This window comes from Cricetulus griseus, chromosome 7, assembly GCF_003668045.3.
Source record: "Cricetulus griseus strain 17A/GY chromosome 7, alternate assembly CriGri-PICRH-1.0, whole genome shotgun sequence".
Lineage (NCBI taxonomy): Eukaryota > Metazoa > Chordata > Mammalia > Rodentia > Cricetidae > Cricetulus > Cricetulus griseus.
The window spans coordinates 42,522,429-42,545,254 of record NC_048600.1 but is presented as its reverse complement, the minus strand read 5'-3'; the positions used below and the strand labels follow the sequence as shown (position 1 = coordinate 42,545,254).

General features: G+C 40.5%; 1 protein-coding gene across 1 annotated transcript in view; it reads right to left on the bottom strand.

The window, feature by feature from the left end:
* The window catches only part of LOC100770451 (histone lysine acetyltransferase CREBBP), a 127,546-nt gene that overhangs the window by 34,764 nt on the left and 69,956 nt on the right, over positions 1 to 22,826 (bottom strand). The window contains exons 4-13 of the mRNA XM_027424024.2: positions 17,045 to 17,285; positions 15,671 to 15,784; positions 7,345 to 7,587; positions 5,753 to 5,855; positions 5,133 to 5,279; positions 4,377 to 4,494; positions 3,547 to 3,718; positions 3,060 to 3,104; positions 1,081 to 1,205; positions 193 to 381 (exon numbers count right to left, since the gene is read on the bottom strand). Coding sequence (XP_027279825.1) covers positions 193 to 381; positions 1,081 to 1,205; positions 3,060 to 3,104; positions 3,547 to 3,718; positions 4,377 to 4,494; positions 5,133 to 5,279; positions 5,753 to 5,855; positions 7,345 to 7,587; positions 15,671 to 15,784; positions 17,045 to 17,285 — 1,497 coding nt within the window. The remainder of the gene's footprint in view (positions 1 to 192; positions 382 to 1,080; positions 1,206 to 3,059; positions 3,105 to 3,546; positions 3,719 to 4,376; positions 4,495 to 5,132; positions 5,280 to 5,752; positions 5,856 to 7,344; positions 7,588 to 15,670; positions 15,785 to 17,044; positions 17,286 to 22,826) is intronic.

Below are 22,826 nucleotides of genomic sequence, written 5' to 3'. Positions count from 1 at the left end.
ACATGTGAAGCTATATGAATAATTAAAAAAAAAAGGTTTTCCTAGAAGGAACAGAAGAATTAAAAATTACAGGACAAAGTGGAGAACAATGAAGAGATATATATTCTAAAACTCTAACTTCTATAAAATAAGACAGAATCTTGTCAGAGAGGATGGAGCTACACAAATACTAGTTGTCTAGGCCAAATGTACCTGTGAAACGCCTGTCTGGGCTGCTGGCTGCCCCATACTGACACTGTTCACACTCATTGCCCCACTGGTTGATGGGAACTGGTTCTGTGGCAGAAACTGGTTCTGAGTGGGTGCCTGAGCCATCATGTTGTTGGCATGGGTGCTCATCATGTTTGGAGGCTGAGGCATCCGGGAAGGAGAAATGGCCATCTATAAGACAAGAATCAGAGGTGCTACAGTACAGAAGCAATAGGCTAGAGTCTTCAAGATAGATATACAATGCAATGGAAACCCAAAGCCTGACACACATAGTACACTTTGGTCTTAATGGTCAGCACTTGGTAAGGACTCCTCCATTTCTAGGCACTTTTCTTTCTTCCTCCCCCCACCCCACCCCCCCCACAGGGTTTCTCTGTGTAGCTTTGAAGCCTATCCTGGCACTTACTCTGGAGACCAGGCTGGCCTCAAACTCACAGAGATCCGCCTGCCTCTGCCTCCCGAGTGCTGGGATTAAAGGCGTGTGCCACCAACGCCTGGCATCTAGGCACTTTTCTACACTTTCTTAAGCACTCTCTTGAGTAAGTCATTGAATTGTCCTCTGAATGGCAATCAATAGCATGATATTCATTTAGATATTCATTTAGAATTCAATCATGCCTTTAGTCAGTTGAAGGCTATTTCAGGAGGGCAAACTCAAGTCAACAGACACTGACAATATGAGCTGTTGGTTTCCTGTTCCACCCTTGACATCAATCCTCATTATAGCAACAGTTTTGTTTGCTTGTTTAAGAGAAACAAAGGAAATAAAACATAGCTCAAATTGAAAGCAATAAGCACCCTAGAATTCTCAGATGACCGTGGAAGATCCCTGCTCAGAGAACACTGTATTGAGCAAGGAGAAGCACTTACACCTGGAACTGAGGCCATGCTGTTCATCTGGACAGAGTGGTTCATGGGGGAGGCTGCACGAGGTCCCATTGGAGCTTGTGGCAACTGGACATTTCCAAGGGACATTGGGTTAAATGAATTCATCCCTGCAAACAGTTATGACAGTTCATTAATGAAAGCATAGACAAGAAAAAAAATACACTCAAATAAATTCTAAGACAGAACACATGGGTAACAGACAATAGAAAGGAACCTATAAGCAAATCAGAGCAGATGGTAATAGCCTTCCCATATCTGATGGGAGCAGTGGGTGGGAAGGTCGGGAGAGCTAGGGAATAGATGATGACATGAGGACAGGTTGGAACAAACCAAACTAATGTGTGTAAAGCATGGAAGCAGACAAGGAGGCCTTGTGAAGGAATGAGGTTGCCCCATCTACACAGGAGATATTTCCTAAGACTACCTGAGTGCACCCCCACTTAACAACCCTAGCAGCAATTAGCTCACATTATTCCAGGCTTCCAAGCGTCTTGGCTACGTAGATACTATTGTTAGAATCTGTGCTAAGACTCAAATGAGCATCTCAATTTTGCAAGTAGCTTCAGTAGTAAGTGCCCAAAGGCTACCCTCAGCCTCCACTTGTTTGCTGAAACACACCAATAACAAAGGCTCTGTTGGGAAGTATCTTTCAGATTACAGGGACTAGTTCATAGTAACTTTCTATAAACTAAGCAAATTGTGGGCTCTAAAAAAATCAAGTTGTTCTTCTATCCAACACTGTAATATAAAAGAATTCTTTAAAGTTTTTGAGAGACCTTGCCTCACCATTGCTATATTCACAAGAGGATCTTCTTATACTTTCAGTGACTGTCCAAAACTGCCACCTTCAAATGGCCAAATTCCAATAAGGCCCAAGTGGACTTTCCAGGGAGCTTATAACATAAAAGTCTCCTCTCCATGACAATTTTGTGCAGATACTGAGAAACAGCATTGAAAGAAACCCACATTCTTAGGTACTGATATTGCCAGCAAGAAAGTCTGGCAAGTACTGACCCAGAGAATGTCTCTTACCATCTGTAGCTAACTAGTTATCTTGTCAGATCCCAGCTCAACTGTGGCTCCCTATCTAGATCAATGTCCATGTACCCATAAGCATTTAGCTACACTGCTATGGCTCAATTTTCTTAACCACTTGACTTCCTCTACCCCTCAAATCTAATACATCCAAACAAGTTCTTGGCAAGTTTATTCAGTGTCTGTTTCAGTGTTCAATAACACTGTTACAACTTCAAATCACTTACCTGTCCCTCTCAAACTGCAATGCCTTACTTTACCATCTGGATAATGTCCCCACTTTATTTCACAACTTGGAGCAATACCCTGATATTCAAGTCTCAGTATGTCAAGATCTAAAGAGCGTACAAATACCCCCTAGCCCTGAAGCCTTATCTACTCCAAATGACCACAGAATCTTGAATTGAGCGATTAATGGTTTAGACAGCTATCACTACTCCAGCCAGGCATGGAGCTATGCACACAGCCTCCTGTGGTTGATAATTACTCAGCAACTTCAATCCTGATGGCCTGAAGCAGCACTGTACCTTCTGAGTCCCCAAGTACTTGAAACCAACTGGGTTACAGACTCTCAGGCTGAATATTCAGAAAGGCCTTTTCCTTCCTAAAATATGGCTCTTTTTATAATCTCCTAATAATGTCTCCCCTGTTTGTTTTTGTTTTCTGGGGGGGGGGGTGTTGCTAGTCCAAAATCCTATTTCTGACCTCTTTGGAAAAAGCTCCTCTAATTTCCAAATTTTAAAAAACAGGCTAACATTATTTAGTGGAATTATTTAGTGGACTATGTTCTTATCAGAAAAGAATGGAAAGTGCAAAAAAAAAAAAAAAAAAAAAAAAAAAAAAAAAAAAAAAAAAAACAAAAGGGAAAATGGGGGATAATTTGCTAACATTGAAAGTTAAAGTAAAACACGGCTGACAATAAATACCTTGAGAAACCTGCATTCGATTCACTGGCAGAGGCAGTGGCCCATCTACAAGGGAGAAAAAATTAATTAATTGAAAGGGGGGTGGGAGTTATAAACAAGTTAAAAAAACCCAATAACTTAGCAGCAAAGCCTTTAAGAGGCCTTCCTATACCAAGCAGTGGTAGCACACACCTTTTAATACCAGCACTTGAGAGGCAGAGGTAGGTAGATCTCTAAATTCAAAGCCAGCCTGGTCTACAGAGTGAGTTCTAGGACAGTCAGTGCTCTATAGAGCAAACCTGTCTCAAACAACCAAAAATGAAGAAAACAAAAAGAAATCTTCCTATGAGGGAGGCTCAATGTCCTCACAGGACACTGCCATACAGAAAGCTTCCAAAGCACAGACTTTTGGAGAACACAATTGTACATTCTTAGACATATACCCCAAAGACAGAAGGAAAACTAAGCAGGCAGGCTAAGAGCTGGTAAAAAGAAATACAGTCCTTACTTGGAGGTCTCACAGACTGAGTTGGTGGAATCACAGGGGGCTGAGCCCCAGGAGCTGGCAAAGCTGGCTGGTTACCCAAGATGCCTTGCTTATGTAAACGTGACCTCCGTTTTTCTTCTAGTTCTTTTTGTATTTTATAGATTTTCTCTGCTAATAAATGGTAGTACTCATCCTAAAAAAGCAATAATATTCAATATTAAGGAACTGAAAAATCTAAGAACCAGTCATTTATTTTTATGTTCTAACTAGCAATGAATGAACTCTTTTTATTCATTCATTTATTCACACATTCACATTTTGCTGCTGGGGATCAAACTCAGGGCCTAAGAAGGCACTATACCGCTAAGCACATTTTAAGTACATTAACAAAGGTTCGACACATTTAATAAACCAAAGAATCACCACCCCAAATTCCTAGTGATGTCAGCATACCCTTTAATTTCCACTTTACTGAACTAGTGACTTTACTAGATACGACCAGTCGAAGGTGCTAAATACAGTTGTTTATTTTTTCTGCACAAATGAGCTTTTTCTTGGGTATTCACTGATACTGGCAATAATATAATAGAAGAATCCTAAAGAATACCCACGGTGAAAAGAGATGACCCAAGGGTACATACACTTTATCTAATGCATCCTCTGTCCTCCTATGATATTTGTGCTTCATTCACAAAAGGGCTGTACAGGAATCTCATCCTTACTGGGACATGTCTGTTCAAAGTCTCAAGGTAAGGAGTCTCCTATATCACACAGATTCTCCTAATTATGGGTAAAGAACTAGACAAATATCATTTCCCACCTATAGGCTCAACAATTGCTTGACAACCTACCCTGCTGTTAGCAGACTCATACATGTCCCCCTCTACTTTCTTAGCATAGGCGACCAGGTTCTCCATTCGGCGATCCTTCAGAGCTGCAGGATCAGGAGTTGGGAAGATGGCTTGGACACTGAAAGGACAATATACTAGATCAACCTACTTTCAAAGTGGTCACAGCAGAACTCTCTTTGCCTTGTGCATGAACAATGGAAACAATACCAACCTTTAACCTACATAATAATCACAAATGTGTTATATCATTTTATGAAAAGTATGATTCCAAATCTCTATTTTGAAACTGTTCATTGTAAACAGATCAAAATAAGGAAGAATCTATAGTTGATTCACTTCAACTTAGGAGAGGTAGTTTGAAACATTACTTTCTGTATGTAAAATAACTATGTGGTCATACCATACATATTCACCAGAGCCAAATTTCCCCCAAGTTTTAGGGAACTCTATAACTAGTCCTAAGTAACTGAACACACGTGAACTCAAAAGCAAAGAGGATAGGTAGGCTTCCGGTCACGTCTCTAACTGTCTGATGCCAACATACAATAGGGCCCAGAGTCTGGGAAACTCAGCCTTCCTAGGACTCTCTACAGTGGGGATTGGTTTCTGAAACAAGCATGGACCCTTTGCAGCTAAGAGCTATAAACTGGGATTCAACATGCAAAGGAAAAAACAAAACCAAACATCTATGCACCCATAAAGATTCAACAATGCCTCAGCCACAAAATGTGAATCTGACTGATGAGGGTAACGTACAGTTTATGCACTAGATGGCTCCTCAGGTCCTGAGTCACATGTTCATGCCAGCTTTTTCGAACACCGGTGCTGGAAGGAGGTGCTGCAGTAGGTATCGTGCTGAGGCTTCCAATGTTACCAGAGTTCGAGCCATCATTCATTAGTGGACTAGAGAGGGAAATAAGAACACTTCATCCAGCTACTCAAGTGAATCAATCAAATACACTCAACCTTCTTCAACAATATGTGACTTAAAATGTTTAAGAGAAACAAGTAATGTATATCAACCAGAATTCAATCTGTTTAGTTGGTTCTGTTTTACATTTATCATTTAAAAAGAAAGAGAGGCTAGACAGACAGCTCTGCTGTTAAGAGTACTTGTTTCTCCTTCAGAGGATCAGATATCCACATCAATGGCTCGCAACAGCTGGTCACTCTAGTTCCATGGAATCCAACACCCCCTTGTGGGACTCTTTCTCCCCTCCCTCCCGCTCTTTCCTGTCTCTTTAAAAATATGAGAAAAGAAAAAATAGCATGCATTCCCATTCATTCTCTGCCACATGTGGAGTTTTGTATAATTCCCACCCATTCTTATACCCACTTGTTCTTCAGAAACGATCTATTTGAATCTTTAGTCTTACTTGGTGGCCCCCAAGGATGTTGGAAGAGCTGATTCTGAAATCAAGTTTGGTGGCTGCTGATCTGTTGTTATTCCACCTGCTGGAATACTCATGGGGTTGTTTCCTTTAAAGACAAAGAAAAATGAAATCAATCCCTACACTATACACACTTCCAAGTTCCTATAATGGCTAACCAAGTGACTACATAAAGAACTCAGATGAAGGATACCAAGATTTAGTAGGACTCTGGAAGCTACAATTTTCAATTGTTGACTAACTTCAACAAATTCCACTGTCAATTTTTCCCATTTTTACTCTACAGCCTAAATAAAATGTGTCTGGAGGTTGGCTAGTGTCCTAACTGCATATGCTACAGAGAAAATGATCACTGATCATGTGCAGTCTCCAACTTTTCTGTTTCATTAATATCAAACTCTCAACAACTACACTGACCTTTCTGGAACATACCTATGTATTGGGGTTGTTCTTACATGTCAGAAAGTAAACTAAGTTTATGGGAAAATTAGATTGCCTATAATCTTCATATTAAAGAAAAAGATGCAACTGAGAAAGATTAATAGGATTTCTCAAATTTTACCATAAAACAGAAGGAGAGTAGATAGAATTTGGGTATTAGGGTTTCAACCCATTCTCCCAGCCATTATTAATCGATAACCATTTAGGTGTTTTCCAAAAGTAACACAGAGGTGATTTTAATTGGTCTGTCTCTGCCCCGCCCCCTTTCTCTCTCTCAGCAGTGCTGGATATCAAACTTAGGGCTTCATGCACACTAAAAAACAAGTGCTCTACCACTGAGCTACATCCCTGTCCCTTAAATGACTCACTAGTGCCACCAATCACAATTTCATTGATAGCACTACCCACACTGTGAACACGTGTGGTTAAAAGAACAGAGGGAAAAAATGTTCAAAAAACTAAACCAGCCTGGCAGTGGTGGTGCACGCCTTTAGTCCAAGCAGAGGCAAGTGGATCTCTCTGAATTCTAGACCAGCCTGGTCTATAAGAGCTAGTTCCAGGACAGCCTCCAAGCCACAGAGAAACCCTGTTTCGAAAAAACAAACAAACAAACAAAACAAAACAAAAAACCAGGGAGTAACAAAAATTATGGTGATTATAAACAAATGTGTAAAGCTGGCAGACGATGGGCTAGGGTGACCAGAGGAAATACTGTTCTACCCAGCAACAGATGACTGCTTCTAGCCTGATTCTACAATGTATCTTTCAATGATGGGAGCCCCACAAACAAAAAGACATGGTGGAACCCTCCACAGTCCCTCCACAAATAAATGGTGTAGTCTTCCCAGGTTAGAGTCTCCATTCTGAGCCACAAGGATGACCTTTAATAAACTGTCAAGACAAAGTGATACACACAGAGCAAATCATTGCATTGGTTGAAAATGAAGTAAAAACAATCTTGTAGCATCTTCCCTGCAAACATACACCTCAGGTTTTCTCTGGAAGGTCATTAATCCAAAGCAATGAATCTGAAGTCAAAACATAAACCGAAGCCAGCCTTGGATTCCAGCAAGCATTGTCATCTTTACACTGGATCTGGGAGAAAGTTAGTTCTTGAGCACTCCTCCTTGACTTACCTAGGGCATTGAGAGTCCTCATCTGCTGGTGGGCTGGAGGCTGCGCTGGTTGCTGGCCAGGAACCTGAGGCTGCAGCTGTGTCTGGGGCTGGTTCATGTAGGGGAGTCCTAGAGCAGCATAGGCCCGCTGCATGGAACTGGGGTCTATAGGATTTGGGTTACTTAAAGAAGTGGCATTCTGTTGCCCTGCACCAACAGAACCAATTGTGTTTTGAATTCCACTAGCTGGAGATCCCAGGATGGCTAGAACAACAAACAGACAGACACACAAGCAAAGACAGTAAGTAAAAGGGAGATGGCCCACAAATGAACTGTAAATAACGTGAGGCAAATATGTCTTTCAAAGACTAGGAATGTAGGCAAAGCTTTAAAGCTGAGTTCATCTATTTTGTCTATCAAGAGTTAAGGAACAAAAATCTAAAGTAAATCCACCGTCTATGTTTAAAAGAAACAGAACATAAAATTGAAGAGACCACTTAGGAAAAATTAGTATATATTAAAATCTAGAGACACCTAAAGATTCATTTATTTACAAGGAGTGCCAAATGTATGACAAGGCAAAGTACATCATTCTGCATGGCTCAACAGCTACCTCTCAAGTGATGGAAGGGGCCTTCCTACAAGCTGGTGTCCCCACCTATCTCTTGGTGCTCACCTCTGTAAACTGAGAGCAATAGCAAAGATGAAACCTGGTTGGCCAATTTTTATTCAATAAATCTATGATGTGATCTTCTAAATTACAAAATGACCTATCTCTAAACTCACTTGTGTAATGACTGCATTAGCAGCAAGCCTTTCAAAAAAGACCTTCACATAGAACACTTGTCTAGCAGAGCACCATGCTAGGTTGTACTACACTTGATTTACTGATAGATCTGGCTAAAATTAACAGATGGAATGGGGCTTTAAGATTCCACATGAGCTTTAATTTATCTAGGTGCCACCTCAGTATCCCTGATATTCAGGACCTAGATGTGACTCATGTAGCTATCAGCTACCATGACCCAAGCCCAGAAGAAGTATGCAGAACAGCTGTCCCACCCTGGGAAATTAGAAGGAAAAACCACTACCTACGTAAGGAACTCATCCTAAAGGACTTCAGATGAAATGACCTAACTTGTAATGCTCATTTCTTGGGTCATTTCAAGTCTAACCCAGATACCCATTCACACAATCCATACATTTGGTGAATTTTCTATTGCATAGGTTTTCTGTCACACTATTTATTATAATATTTAAGAAGTACTTTCTTTTAAACTTGTACAAAGATTAGATCATGTAAGAAGTATAAAATCATAAAGACATGCATTATATATTAAGCTTATAAAGTTGATGTTTTATGACATATGAAACATTCACAAAGCATTTCTTTCAACTAGTAATATTACAACTCACATCTATGTGAGTATAATATACAACTGAAATGCTTATCAGAGCAATTTAATTAAACTGAAATGTGTAAAAAAAAAATTGGTAATTACCCATTCCATACTATTAACTTTTCCAATAAGGACAGTCAGATCTCAAATTCATTAACACTCATTAGATACAATTAAACACAGCAAACATCTCATCATTATAAAATACATTTCCCAAGGTACACCTTGACAAGACTGTATTTGAAATTGTCAAGTATAATACCTTTAAAAGTATATTAAATATTTAATAGTCCCTGAAACTATAAGTCATGTACCCATCATATTTCTTCAATTAGCATGGTAATTTTTCAGTTATTACAGAGAAAAAGAAAATAATCACCCAGTGTTTCTGTGTATGATCAAATTTACAGGCTTCTCTAGTATTTTTATTCTCCTTCTCTTTTTCCTTTCTTCACCCTCCCCACCTCTCTCTCCTCTCGTATCTTCTCACATACATTACTCAAGTGTTCATCCCCAACCCAGAACAGATTACTTTCCTCTCACCTTAGACATAAGAAAGAACAAACAGTGAGTGAAGTATCCAGGATCTGAAGAAACAGTGTGTGTACATTGCCTTTCTTTCTAGGTGAAGATGCAATGGCTGTGCTTTAATGACTTTGTCCTACTATATACTTTCATCTGCATAACCCAAAATGTCATCATCTATTTAGACAAAATGCCCACCCTAGAATAAACACCATTCCTAAACCTAGAACCACATATGGGGTAAATAGTCTCATTCACCGGAGCCTCTCATGGGTGCTATTGATATGGCTACTCTATTTTCTGTTTATGTTGAAAACATGTTTCCTAAATATAAATATTATAATTTTGAAACAGAATATGCCTAGCAGAAAACACGGACACATTTGGAACCTGACACTTTCAACAATCCAGAACCAAGAAAAAAGAAACTACAAACAACAAACTTGACACTGAAAAACAACTCAACAGGGGATCCAAACAGTGCTACTGTATGAACAGCACTAACATCTAGGGGGTATGAACTGACAGCAGAGTCATATCAAAGTGGCAACCAGTGTTCCATATCCTTCTCTAAATTCCCATGGGGCCCACTGGGTCTGTATATCTTATATCATAGTTCCAGCATTCGTACTACACCCTAGAAGGCTTCCTGATACAGTGGTTAGCGCATAGTCTATGTACTCCATGAGCTTAGACTTGATGGGAAAAACAAGAGAGCTCTAATAATCCCCCAACACACACCAAACCACAGCTTGAGACTTGAATCAGAGAAAATCTTGTTCACCTCATCCTTCCTAATCATTGCTGAAAGTTGGGACTGACTCTGTAAGGCTCGGTCTACTCTTCACCTACTCCAGCCCTCAGGCTCGGTGTACTAAAAGGGCTGAGTGGTAGAGTTTACTCTTCTACTGCCACGTGAGGCCATGTGAACTGTTACAGTATGCAGGGCAGGGGATTTGCAGCCATCTGCTCCTTGCTCCGCACTCTGAGCATTTTGAGGATGAACAAGAATGAAGAACATTACAGGGAGCAATGCTCACCTACTTGCATCCCTGACAAAGAGCCTTCTATATACAACAACTGAACATGTTATTGACGACGAACTACTTGGTCTTTTTCCTTCTAAAATTTAATGCTGTGATACACACGTCACCATCCCTTAGATGTCATATTACACCCTGAGGAGTTCCAATATGTTGGCTTTAACTATCCTAGTTTATCAGGTGGTGTACCTGAACCCAGACACATCTTTGTGGGTTTTTTTTTTTTTTTTTTTTTTTGGTTATTGGTGTTTAGGTTTGTTTGTTTGGTTTGGGGATGATGATGACTGAGTTTCACTAAGGAGCTCTGGCTGGTCTATAACTCACTATGTAGCCAGGGTGGCCTGGAGTTCATGGCAATCCTCCTGCTTCAGTTGCCTGAGTGCTGAGATTACAGGCAAGAGACATGGTATTTGGCATGTCTTTGCCTATTCTAATGCATGCTCAATTTGTTCTCTGCCTTACTACTCCTTTTTACTGTAGCTAAAGCAGGAAGTCATAGATTAACAAAAGGACAAAAAAAAAAAAAAAAAAGAAGGAAAAAAACAAAAGGACAAGTTTATTGTGGGTTCTGTGTAAACCTCAACCATCGATATTTGATAGGGATAAGGCAGTCTTTCCCCTGTGAAGTATGTGTTGCTAACTTAAAACATTCAATTAACTAACAAACTTCATGCTCTAATAATAAATATGGGCTCAATTTGGAAATTCAATAAAAACTGACACAAATTAAATGTCAAACCCTATCAGAGTAGTGCAAGACAGATGACAATGCAAGATACTCTACTCATTCTTACATTACTACAGAAAAAGCCAGTGCCAGGTTCTTTCAGTTCTGTACATATCTCTGCCCAGTGGAAGGAACCAACCACCTCATCAGTCTCTCCCTGTTCACAATACAGGACACAATAATAAATAGGAAGACTAGAATGCCTAAGTTCTCAAAGGTGGCTTTCCTCAGAAGCCAAGAGACACAAGAGGGCAAGGCTAGGATAGTGAGCTCACAGCTCTCTCCCTCTGTAAAGCCATCCAGGCTCTATCTTTCCAACCCAATCCATCCCAGTGTGTTAGAGGCATCTGGAGACTACAGTGGAACTGACAGCCTGGTCAGGCAGAACCAGGAGGTGCTATATGAAAGGGCTGCCTTCAAGTCAGTGTAACAACAACAACAAAGTGTTTCAAGCAGTTCAATATGTGCCTAGAAAAGGGACAAAGAGCCACTATCCCAGGAAGTAATGCCCAAGGTAATGAGGGCACTGGAACAACAAGCTAGAGGACTGCTGTCATAGTCACTTCGATTGTTGTTCAGTGGTTCAGTCCAAGTCTGGGGCTGTCCTGAAGCACAGGTCTAAATCCCTGTAGGTTCAGGTAGAGAAGCCAGGGTCTTTCTTGGAGAACATCTCTATCCTTCCCTATAGCTCTGACACAGACCTGGCCCTTGCAGGCATCCCAAGCAGCCAGATTCAAGATTTTAATGCATACACCAAGTACTGGAAAATTTGTTAAAAATACAGACTCTAATACAAGAAGCCTAGATGGGTCAAATGTGAGTAACAAGAGACTTGTTGGTTCCAACATAGGGACTTGAGAGCACATGTCACACAGAATCTACTAGAGTCAAAGCCAGGACTGATGATTGAAAAACTCTAATAACTGAACAACTATTTCTGATAGGCAGCTAACTCATCATTATAGTTTATATAAACAGGAAAATCAAACAGGCCCCAAAACAACAAACAATATGGGTTTCATTTCAAGCAACATCATGTTAGTGACTTAGGGTAATTCTTCAAGATTCTGTCAGTAGAGACATAAATCACAGCAGTTTGAGAGTATGGAAAAGTGTGTCAACCAAGGATAGGGCACTGGTCAGTATCTGTCAGACATGTGTTCAGAAGGTAGAGCTTTGGCATACCTTATGGTAACTCCACAGAGTGAGCCTCGGAACAGCCCTATGGTCTTTAGAAACTTGCACAGCCCACCTGAGCTGCTGGCACAGGTATCTCTAAGCCCAGTGTTTAAGTCACTGTTCTATTGTGAAGAGACACCATGACCATAGTAACTCCCAAAAAGGAAACCGTTTAATTGGAGGTTTGCTTACAGTTTCAAATGTTGAGTCCATTATCCTCATGGCAGGGAGGTAGCACACATGCACAACTAGCTAAGAGTTCCACATACAGATCAGACAGGCAGCAGGAAAAGATACTGAGTCTGGCTCCAAACCTCAAAGCCTACTCCAGGGACATATACTTCCTCCAATAAGGCCATACCTACCCCAACAAAGCCACATCGCCTAATCCTTTCAAATACTGCTAATCTCTGCTGACTAAGCATTCAAATACGTGAGCCTATGAGAGCCATTGTTATTCAAGCCACCACACCCAGTCAGCTTTATTCCCAGACTGGCTATCTACTTAGATGGCTGGCTGCCATCTAAGATGTAATTACATTTTTTTTTTTTAATTTTATGTGTATTGGTGTTTTTGCCTGCATGTATGTCTGTATGAGGGAGTCAGATACCCTGGAACTGGAATTACAGACAGTTGTAAACTGCCATGTGGGGGGTGCTGGGGATTAAACCTGGATCTTCTGGAAGAGCAGCCAGTGCTCTTAACCACTGAGCCATATCCCTGGGTTGATCCTGGGTTTCATGAGCACCACTTTTCTCTATGAAGTAGTCTAAACATAATCTGATTCTCCCCATAAGGACTGCACAGAGTACTTCTTGCCTACACTTGGTCCTTTATGAGAGACCATTACCAGTTTTTAAAAATATGACAGAGCAGTAAACAGAAAAATCCCAGAAAAGTTACCACCCTAAACTAAAAGTTAAGAATGAAACTGAATTAAACTCAACAATGGTGGTTTGTTTTTGTTGTTGTTGTGTTTATTTTTCTGAGGGGACGTAGTCCATATAGTCTAAGATGGCCCAGAATTCATAATCCTCCTGCCTCAGCTTCCAGAGTACTAATGTATATATTTCAGTGAACTAGAACTCAACGTGAAGCTACTAAAGGGTTGGGTATAGAGCCAAGAGACCACACTCAAATTTGAAATGTAATTTAAGAAGCACTTTGGCTAGAGAAATGGCTCAGTAAAAGTGCTTACTGCTCAATCAACACTGACATTAAAAAAAGCCAGCTGTGATGGAGCCATGTGCCCTGGTGCTGAAGAGGCAAAGAAAGACAGATTCCAGGGGCTCACTGGATAATCAATTTAGCCAAAACCATGAGATCCAGGTTCATGAAAGACTATCTCAAAACAAACAAACAAACAAACAAAGGTAGAGTGATTACAGGAAGACACCAGATGACCTCTGGTCTCTGAAGGCTCACATATAAGCAAAAGCACCTGCAGACACATGGGCACACAAACATACAATAATTAAAAATTTAAACAACATTTAATTTTTTACAAAGTACTTTTATCCCACCATACATTAAAAAATACCAAAACTTTGTGCAGAGAAAATCTCAAGTCTCCCTGTGACTTTTTATCATCAATCCCGGGCAACACCTCATGTTATGACTAGCAAAAACACTGTGGTTTACCACTTGAGAAAGCATGCACTGAATCAATTTTCACACTTAGACAGTTATAAGATGTTAAGAAAACCAAACCACACTTTACTTTTCTCTCCCTCTTGAATAAAAACCACTAAGTATTTCTTAAGAGAGAAAAATCAAAGGTTTCATACTAGTATGTACATATTAAGCTTAAGAGATCCCATACAAGTCACACCCCTAAATTAAAAGTTAAGAATGAAATCCTAGTTCATTATTCATGGAATTAATATCATAGAAGTATAAACTCAACAATACATTTGTTGATACACCAAGAGTCTTACCCCCCCCCAGCACCCTAAAGTATAAGAAATTTCACCTCTACCATTGGGGGGAGGGGCTTACAATAAGCTGAAGGAAAACCAGACTTTATTTCACTACATGTTATCCCAAATATTTAGGTTAAGACCCAGTGTCCTAGAACTTCATTGTATATAAGAGATGTTCAAGAAAATTGTGTATTAAAAATTCAGGGGTTAAGAAGATGGCTCAGTGTGAGGACCTGCATCCAAATCCCGAGAGCCCATGTAAAGACTTGTATGGTAGCACCAATGGAATCCCAATACTCCTAAGGCAAATGGGAAGTGGAATAAGAAGAATTCCCTAGAAGGTCACAGGCCACCTAGCCTGTATAGCACAAACAAACCACAGAGACCTTGTTTCAAAACAAACTGAAAGGTGAGGATCAACATTCAAGGCTGTTCTATGACCTGCATCACAAGCTGTGGCAAGTGCCCACACTCAAACACACATGCACCCCATCCCCAAGAACAATTTAACTGATTCAAAGAAACTTAATAGTGGTGCCTCAGTAGGAGAAGATAATGCCCCAACCCTCCCCTGCTTTTTTCAATGAAGCATCCTGTGCAGTGTGAGTCAGCTTATAGGAAGTAAAGTTGGATTCATAAGAGGAGATCAAACAGCCAGCAATGGCACCCCACTCCATGGCACTCTTAATAGCCAGCCCAAAAGAAAGCAGCGCATGTTCACCAGGCAGAAGGGGACCTGTGAAGATATTCAAGAAGATATTCTAAGTGAAGAACACTTAGAACATCAGGGAGGAGTAGAGATGGTCAAAGATGAGAAAGACTGTACCATCCTGAAAGATCACTAGAGGAGGGCATGCCTCCAACTAGAGGATGACATGGACCCAAGTGCACTTCCTAGATGTCCAAATGGGGAACATATCCAAAGACTACAATTTAGCTTCTGAAATGAAAGCAAAAAGTCTTAAAACTTCCTAATGCTCTGATGTCTAAAAAGAGCAGGGATCCAGGGGCCACATGCAGTAAAGAACTGGTCACACCGAGGACTACACAGATGATTCGGAAGACAACCAAATGATGGGGATGAGCAGGATGTGTCAAACATGAGGCTGAGATTCCCAGTCTAAAAGCTCAATAAATTGTTATACCAGCTGATATGGGAACTACATAAGCAAACCTTTACCAGGCTCTTAACACTGATATAACCTAAAAGGATCTTCACCAAAAAGGTGCCCCTCTATTGCCCCTATGTCACTGTCACTGTAGGTGACCTGACATTCAAATCTTCATGCTAAGTATTTGTCAGAAAATACCAAATCTTCCTGACAGTATCTGATGGAAGTGACTTTATTGTTTTGCACTCCTTCAAGGGCGTGGCCATGGCTATCCACAAAGTTCACTGGAAGCCCATCTACCCTCTGAGCTCAGCTGCACCTATCTCACCCAGCAGGATGTGCTGGTGACCCTTGCCCACTACCTACCTACTCTCAGCATTCTCTTAAGAACAGTTTCTATTCTTATCTCCAAGCTTCTCTGCCCCCGTGCTCACTTACTTTGTTGGTTTCGCTTGTCACTGGCATTTTTCAAAGGGAGGCAAACAGGACAGTCATGTCGTGTGCAGTTCTTCCAATGAGAGATGATTTGTCGTGAAGATGCACAATGGGCAACTATGACCAGAAAAACAACGAGATGTTATTTTTCTATCCAAATCGTCACACTTCAATTACACCTAAATTATAATGCCAGATTCCATTAAAAAAAATGGTAACAAGTGTAACCATAATACAGTACAGGCAGTCCTTAACTTACAAACAGGCTGTCCAAAAGTTTGTAAGCTGACTGTCAGTAATTCCAGCCAAAAACTTCCCATAGAAGCAATGTTATGAATGATGGGTGATTAAGGTTCTGCCCACAAAACAGAACAAAAGCTACCATCCTCTGAGATACTGAGCACCTACAATGAAAGGCAGAATAGAGTTCTACATCACTACTAAAAATAAAAACATTAAATTATATTTAAGGATGAAAACAGCTAAGAACTACCACTGAAGAAACACAGAGAAGCCAATGAGAAGTCTGTAGAAATTCTGAAAGGAATCCAGGGGACTTTGTAAAGTGCTCAGAGATAGTAATTGACCCTAAAAATTTCCAGTCTTCATGTTCTGAAGTCTAACCTTCCACTGTTCTGTGTTTCCATCATGATCAGGATTATTCCATTGATTCACAATGGCACCACGGGATAGAGGGAGATCAGGGAGCTATTTCCCCGAAGGTTTATGAAGCAAGAGAAGAAAGAGTACAAGAAAGCACGGCTGTTAACAGGAAACAAGTCCTTCAGTGAAACTGGGGTGCATGGTAATATATAATAGAAACTTAAGAGAAAAAAAAAAGGAGAGCACAAGATGCATGTGGCTGACTTCCCCCCTCCTTACAGATGATGACTTGGATATCATCAGAGCAGCCTCATCAAGACAGAGGGCAGAGGAGCAAGGCAGTGGGCAACTGATAGCCTGAATCCATGAAACAACCACAAGACGGATGCTGTGGGTGCAGGGAAAGTTGTATGCCTGCCTGTGTGTATTTACTGCAACAGACAACCATAACATAGACATTAACAAGGAGTACTCAAGAAGTGACAGAGAAGTCTTTTGTGAAAGGAAGAAGAAAAAACAAACTCAGGGCACAGTCTCATGCAGGATCAGCTCAAAGCATCAGAACACTGAATCAACCTGCCTCCTCAGCAGGTGAACTTTTCAGGGACAGCTGACTGTCAGATGTGGAAGCTGTGGGAACAACATATTCTGGGTCACACCAAAAGGAGGCCAGCATCTTTGCCATGCGGGCTTCCAAACCACCAAAGCTGCTGAAAATAACAAAGGGAAATTACACCCTAACAACAGCCACTAGGTTTAGAAAAGGGCACTTACCTTGGCAGGCTTTCCCGGCCTGACAATGCGTCATGTGGTTCAAAACATTTTTCATGGTTCGACAGTGAGGGAGAGAGCAGGCCCGCACCTCTCCATTCGCTTGCTCTCGTCTCTGGCATTTGTGGGCGTGAAGCAGTAGAACCAGCTGCTGCTGTATCAGTTTGCGCTTTTCAGGATCTGCTGTGGGGCCTGTTGCAATTGCTTGTGTGGGAACAATTCCCACTGATGATTGCAACTGGGACTAAAATAAAACAAAGTAACAAAATATCTTAATAAGTTTTTAGAGTTTTGATTCACTCCAATTATTAGGAAAGCTCCTGGACAACATGACCAAAAGAACTGGGAGAGTTTTCTTTAAATCCACCAAAAACTTTGAGAAGATCCCAAATGCAAAAATCAGCTTAAGTCAGATGTAAAGCTGATTCAAGTTCACCTGAATACAATTAACATCCATTGACAACAATAACAAAAGGGCACCTGCTGTGGTCTGCAGCAACACAAACTCAACCCATCCCATCATGAGCACCATCAGTGAAAAGTCATGTGTCAGTTGACCCACAGGAGCAAAATGCTGACAGTTTTATTTGGTTCAACCCAATGAAAAAGATTGCCTTGGTGAACTGCACATAGCTAAGGATAAGAGCTGCCTTTTGTTTGATAGGTGTGTCTTTGTGGCACCTTGCATTGTTTATATTTCATCTTAGCACACTTAGAGGAGAACACAGTTTGATTTCACTGTGGTCAGTACCTTTAAAAAGGCATGATAAACTTACTGGAAACATAACATCTAGTACGTTTTAATGCTTTCTTAAGAAAGAAATATTTTGTCTCTCATTAAAATTTCCTCTCATGACATTTTCTTTTCTTTTTTTGATTTTTGGAGACAGGTTTCTTTCTCTGTGTAGCCCTGGCTATCCTGGAACTCACACTGTAAACCAGGCTGGCCTTGAACCCAGATAACCACCTGCCTCTGACTCTTGAGTGCTGTGATTAAAGGCATCTGCACCACTCATAATACTTTTTTCAAAAACAAAAACAAAAAATACTTGGCAACCTGCTACAAACTATAGAAACTGAGTTGATTTGTTTTCATCTGTCTTAAGTCTGCCCGGTAGAAATAACTCTTATATAGGTTAAATGGAAAAAGAGCCCTGTGGGGGGCTTTTTTTTTTTTTTTTTTTAAACACAAATTACCAACACTCTTCACACACATACACAGATTTACCAAAAAAGAGAAATATAATGTCTATAATACATACTGTACCACCACAGATCAAAGATTTCTGGTCCTTTCTGAGTACTCTGATATTCCCAATATGAATCACTAGTTTATAGTCTCTATTTTATTTTAGATTTTTTGGTTTTTCAAGACAGGGTTTCTCTGTGTAGCTTTGGAGCCTATCCTGGCACTCGCTCTATAGTGCAGACCAGACTGCCTCGGACTCTCAGAGATTGGAATGCCTCTGCCTTCCTAGTGCTGGGATTAAAGGTGTGCCACCACCAACTGGACATACATTGGAACTGGTGAGATGGCTCACTGGTAAAAGCACTAGCTGACAAGCCTAATGGTCTGTGTTAGAACCCCAGTAACAACATGGTGGGAGGAGAGAACCAACATACAAGTTGCCCTGACCTCCATACATACAAACATAATTAAACATAAACAAAAGTTTAGTTGGGTTATTCATTTATATATGAATGCTTTGCCTTCATGTATGTCTGCACCATGTGTATGCACACTTGGTGTCTACAAAAGTCAGAAGAGTACATCGGAGTTGTGATGGTGCTAGGAATCAAATCTGCATCCTCTGCAAGAGCAACAAGTGCTCCTAACTACCTAGTCATCTCTCCAACCCCAATTTAGAATTTTTTTGTTTTAAAAAGAACCATAACCATGTATTCACAATTAGGAGGGTATGTGTTCACATGTGTGTAACGAAGCCAGGTGTTTTCCACCTTATCTAATAAACCCAAGCTGTAGTTTCAGGTAGAATGCCTGGTCAGTGAATTCCAGGGATGGTCCTGTCCACCTGGTAGCACCAGCACCAGGCTAAACATGGGTTTTTAAAATGTGGGTCCTTGGGATCTAAACTCAAGCACACATCTAGGAACTTTACTAACTGAGCCACCTCCCCAGCACTGGGCCAATTTTTACAAAGTTCCCAGGAACCGGAGGGCTGATTTAATTGCTTCTCCCAGGTTGGCGTTTATTTAATGAGCAACAGAGGGCTTCAGGTGGGCCTAGAATCTGTCAGAAGCATTTTTCAGAGTCTCTTTCAGCTTACATGTCTAGTCTCTATTGCCCAGACAGGTACCAAGAATAAAGTGAAGGTGCTGAGACAGAACTATCCCTTTAAGCACAGAGCAGGCTTTTTGTGGGGGAAGAGATCTGTCTTAGGTACAAGTACCCAAGTTCAAATGCTAAGAATCCAGGGTAGAAGAAGAGAATCGGACTTCCAGAAGTTGCCTTCTGACCTCCACACATGCATCATGAGATAGCATGAACACAACTGCATGTAACTGCACCCACACAAATAATAAAATTTTAAAAAGAATATGGCAGATTTTATGCAATTTTTCACAACAGCTTAGAAAACTTTGAAAAACAGTTGGGAGAGGACACAATAGCACTGACTGTTCTTCTAAAGGATGGAAAGGGGGTTTGAATCTTGGCACCCACATACCTGTCGTCTAACTTCAATCCCAGAGCATCAAGGCACATGCATTCATGTGCAGGTGGACGAGCGTTCATTTTTTCAAAAAATATAGGGGAGCTGGGTGTGGTGACACACACCTTTAATCCCAGCACATAAGAGGCAGAAACTGGCAGATCTCTTGTGAGTTTGAGTCCAGCCTGGTCTACATAACAAATTCCAGGACAGCCATCGAGACCCTGTCCCAAAAGGGAAGGAGGGGGAACTATATTGTCACATACTGAGAAATATTCTAGCTATAGATTTTTAACTTTTTCTTTTTACTTATGTGGGGAAAGGGCATGTGCGGAGTGCAATGCCTGTGGAGTCCAGAGGAGGGTGTTAGATCCTTGGAGATGGAGTTACAAGAGGTTGTGAGCTGCCATGTGGGTGCTAGGAACTACACGTGGTAGTTAAAGTAGAGGGTCCCAGCTGAGGGTGGGAGGACAACTTTTGATCCCAATGTTCACCACAACTCAAGCACAGTGGCTTACATCTGTAATTCCAGTGCTCAGGAGGCTGAGGCAAAAGGATTAAAGTAAGGTCAAGGCCTGCCTGAGTTACAAAGAGAGTTCCAGGGTAGCCTGAGCAGCAGAGGAAGACACTGGAAACATTACACTATATTTAAAGTACTTGAGAGGACTGGCAGATGTGGCAGCTCATTGTAATTCCTTCCTCAGAAGGCGGAGACAGGGGACCCCCAGTGCAAACTGGCTAAAAATACCGACTGCCTCAAAAAGAATTAAGTAGAGAGAGCTCAAGGAAAATTCCCTTACTGATATCAGCCTTAGTCTTCCATGGACAAGAGCACAGAATTGAGTGCACACTGGTATACCCTACACAAACATATGCATATAAACATGCACACATACTACACATGCATACATAAAGTAAAACAAAATAAAAATGTTACAAAAATGCCAATCAAACTGGGAAGTGGTGGTGCACATCTTTAATCCCAGCACTTGAGAAGCAGGGGTAGGTGGGATCTCGGTGAGTTTGAGGCCAGTCTGATCTACATAATGAATTCCAGAGACCTTTGGTCCAGTAGAGGAGGACATGGAGGAACTGGACACACATCACTGGAAAAAAACCTAAGATGCTGGGAAACTGTCTGGCTGTTCCTCAAATAACAGTATATTACTCAATAACTGCACTCCTGAGAACATATCCAAGATAATTAAAGGACATGTTCATACAAAAACATGTAAAAAGGTTCACAGGAGTATTATTTATAATAGCTAGAAAGACAAACAACCCAAGTGTTCATCAAGGGAAGAATAAAATATCGTCTATTCAAGCTGAAATATTTTTCTCACCATTAAAAAATGATACATGGTACAATATAAACTCTGAAAATCTTAACTCAATGAAAGAGGTCAGGCACAAAAAAACAAAAACAAACAAAAACAAAACAAAAAATCCCATACATACACTGTATGATTCCATTTGCTTTATGTTCATGAATGAATAGGAAAAAGAACATAGATGTAGAATTGGCTAGAACTGAGGAGGATTCCAGAGAATTGGAGAGTAGATGCTAATGGTATAGGGTTTCCTTTTGGGATGATGAGAATGTCTCAAATTGACTGAGGCCATGGTTACACAAAACCACTGATCTGAGTACTTAAAAAGAAAATAATTACATAATACATGAATTGCATCTTAACAAAGCTAGATTTTCGTTTGATTAATTTTGCTGTTTTCAGACAGGGTCTCACGTAGTATAAGGTGAGCTAATCCTGCCTTCCACATCCCAAGTGCAGGAATCATAGCTGTATCTCTCCATGCCCAACTCAATAAATCTGTTTCTAAAACTTTACTTCACTGATCAAAGTCATCAAATAAAACAGATACTTTCTACCTATCAATACGGACAATACAGAAAACAACCACCGTAGTTACTGAGGATATGTAAGAAAACTACTTTGTGTTCTGGTAAAAACACAGCTTAGAGTAATGTTTGAAAGACAAACTTCCAGACTTGGGTAAGAACATCTATCAGAGGAAAACGTGTGCATTCCTCCTGGTTGTAGTGTAAGGGTTGAGACGATGTCTGCTGTAATCCTGGCTGTTCTCTTGAATCTGCCTCTAGAATGCTGAAATTATATGAAGGTACCACCATCACCAACTGCATTTCATCTTCCCCTCCCTGTTTTCCTTTTCTTCTTAATGGTACTGGGTACTAAACCCGGGGCCTCATGAATGTTAAGTATGTGCTTCATGACTGAGTTACACCAAAAACCCAAAATATGCATTCCTTTGGCTCTGTAGGCCCACTTCTTTTAACCCACTGCTAAGAAAGTAACTTTACAAAAATGTGTTACAATTTATACATAAGATTAATTACTACCTTGATAAGTGAAAAATGTAAATGCCTGTAATAGATGGCCAAAAAACTACTGTCACAGGAGTATACTGAAAGAGTATGTAGCCATCAAAAATATGACAGACCTCAAATAACCTAGTTAAAACCAGGTGGAGTAGAATAGCTCAGTCAGCTTTGTCTAAATTTCTGATAGAGAAAAATTAGAATACAAAATTACTATTACTATTACTTAAGGCAACAAATAATAACATCAAAGTAGACTTGTCAGTTTTAACAAAAAGCTACTTAAAGTATATTTAGAATTTAGAACAATACTAAAGTCTTTCACACTTTACTTGTTAGAGCTGTGTTTGTATCTTTTTTGAGAAAAACCTTGACAAAAATGATAGTTCTATAGTTCCATCACAGTAGGAGGATCTTTTAGGTAATTTCCCAAAAACTAATGTACTTCACACACACCCCTGTTCAAAGTACAGAGAGTGTTAGTAGAGTGGCCAGTCACAAATAGGGCTTCTATATCAGGGATTGTCGTGGAAGACAGGTGGAAATACGTTAAGAGCCAGAATCTGAGGATGACTACAGTCTAAGGTAAAACTGCGTCTTCTGGACATGAAAGGACTACCACACCCATAAACTCAGAGAACATGGTTGCTAGCACACAATCAAGCCAGTCAACATTCCAGCATGATGTGTGAAGGGGTTCATGAGTCCATACTGAAGAGCTATGGACAGTTGATGACTTCAGGGAGTTCAGGCTAGT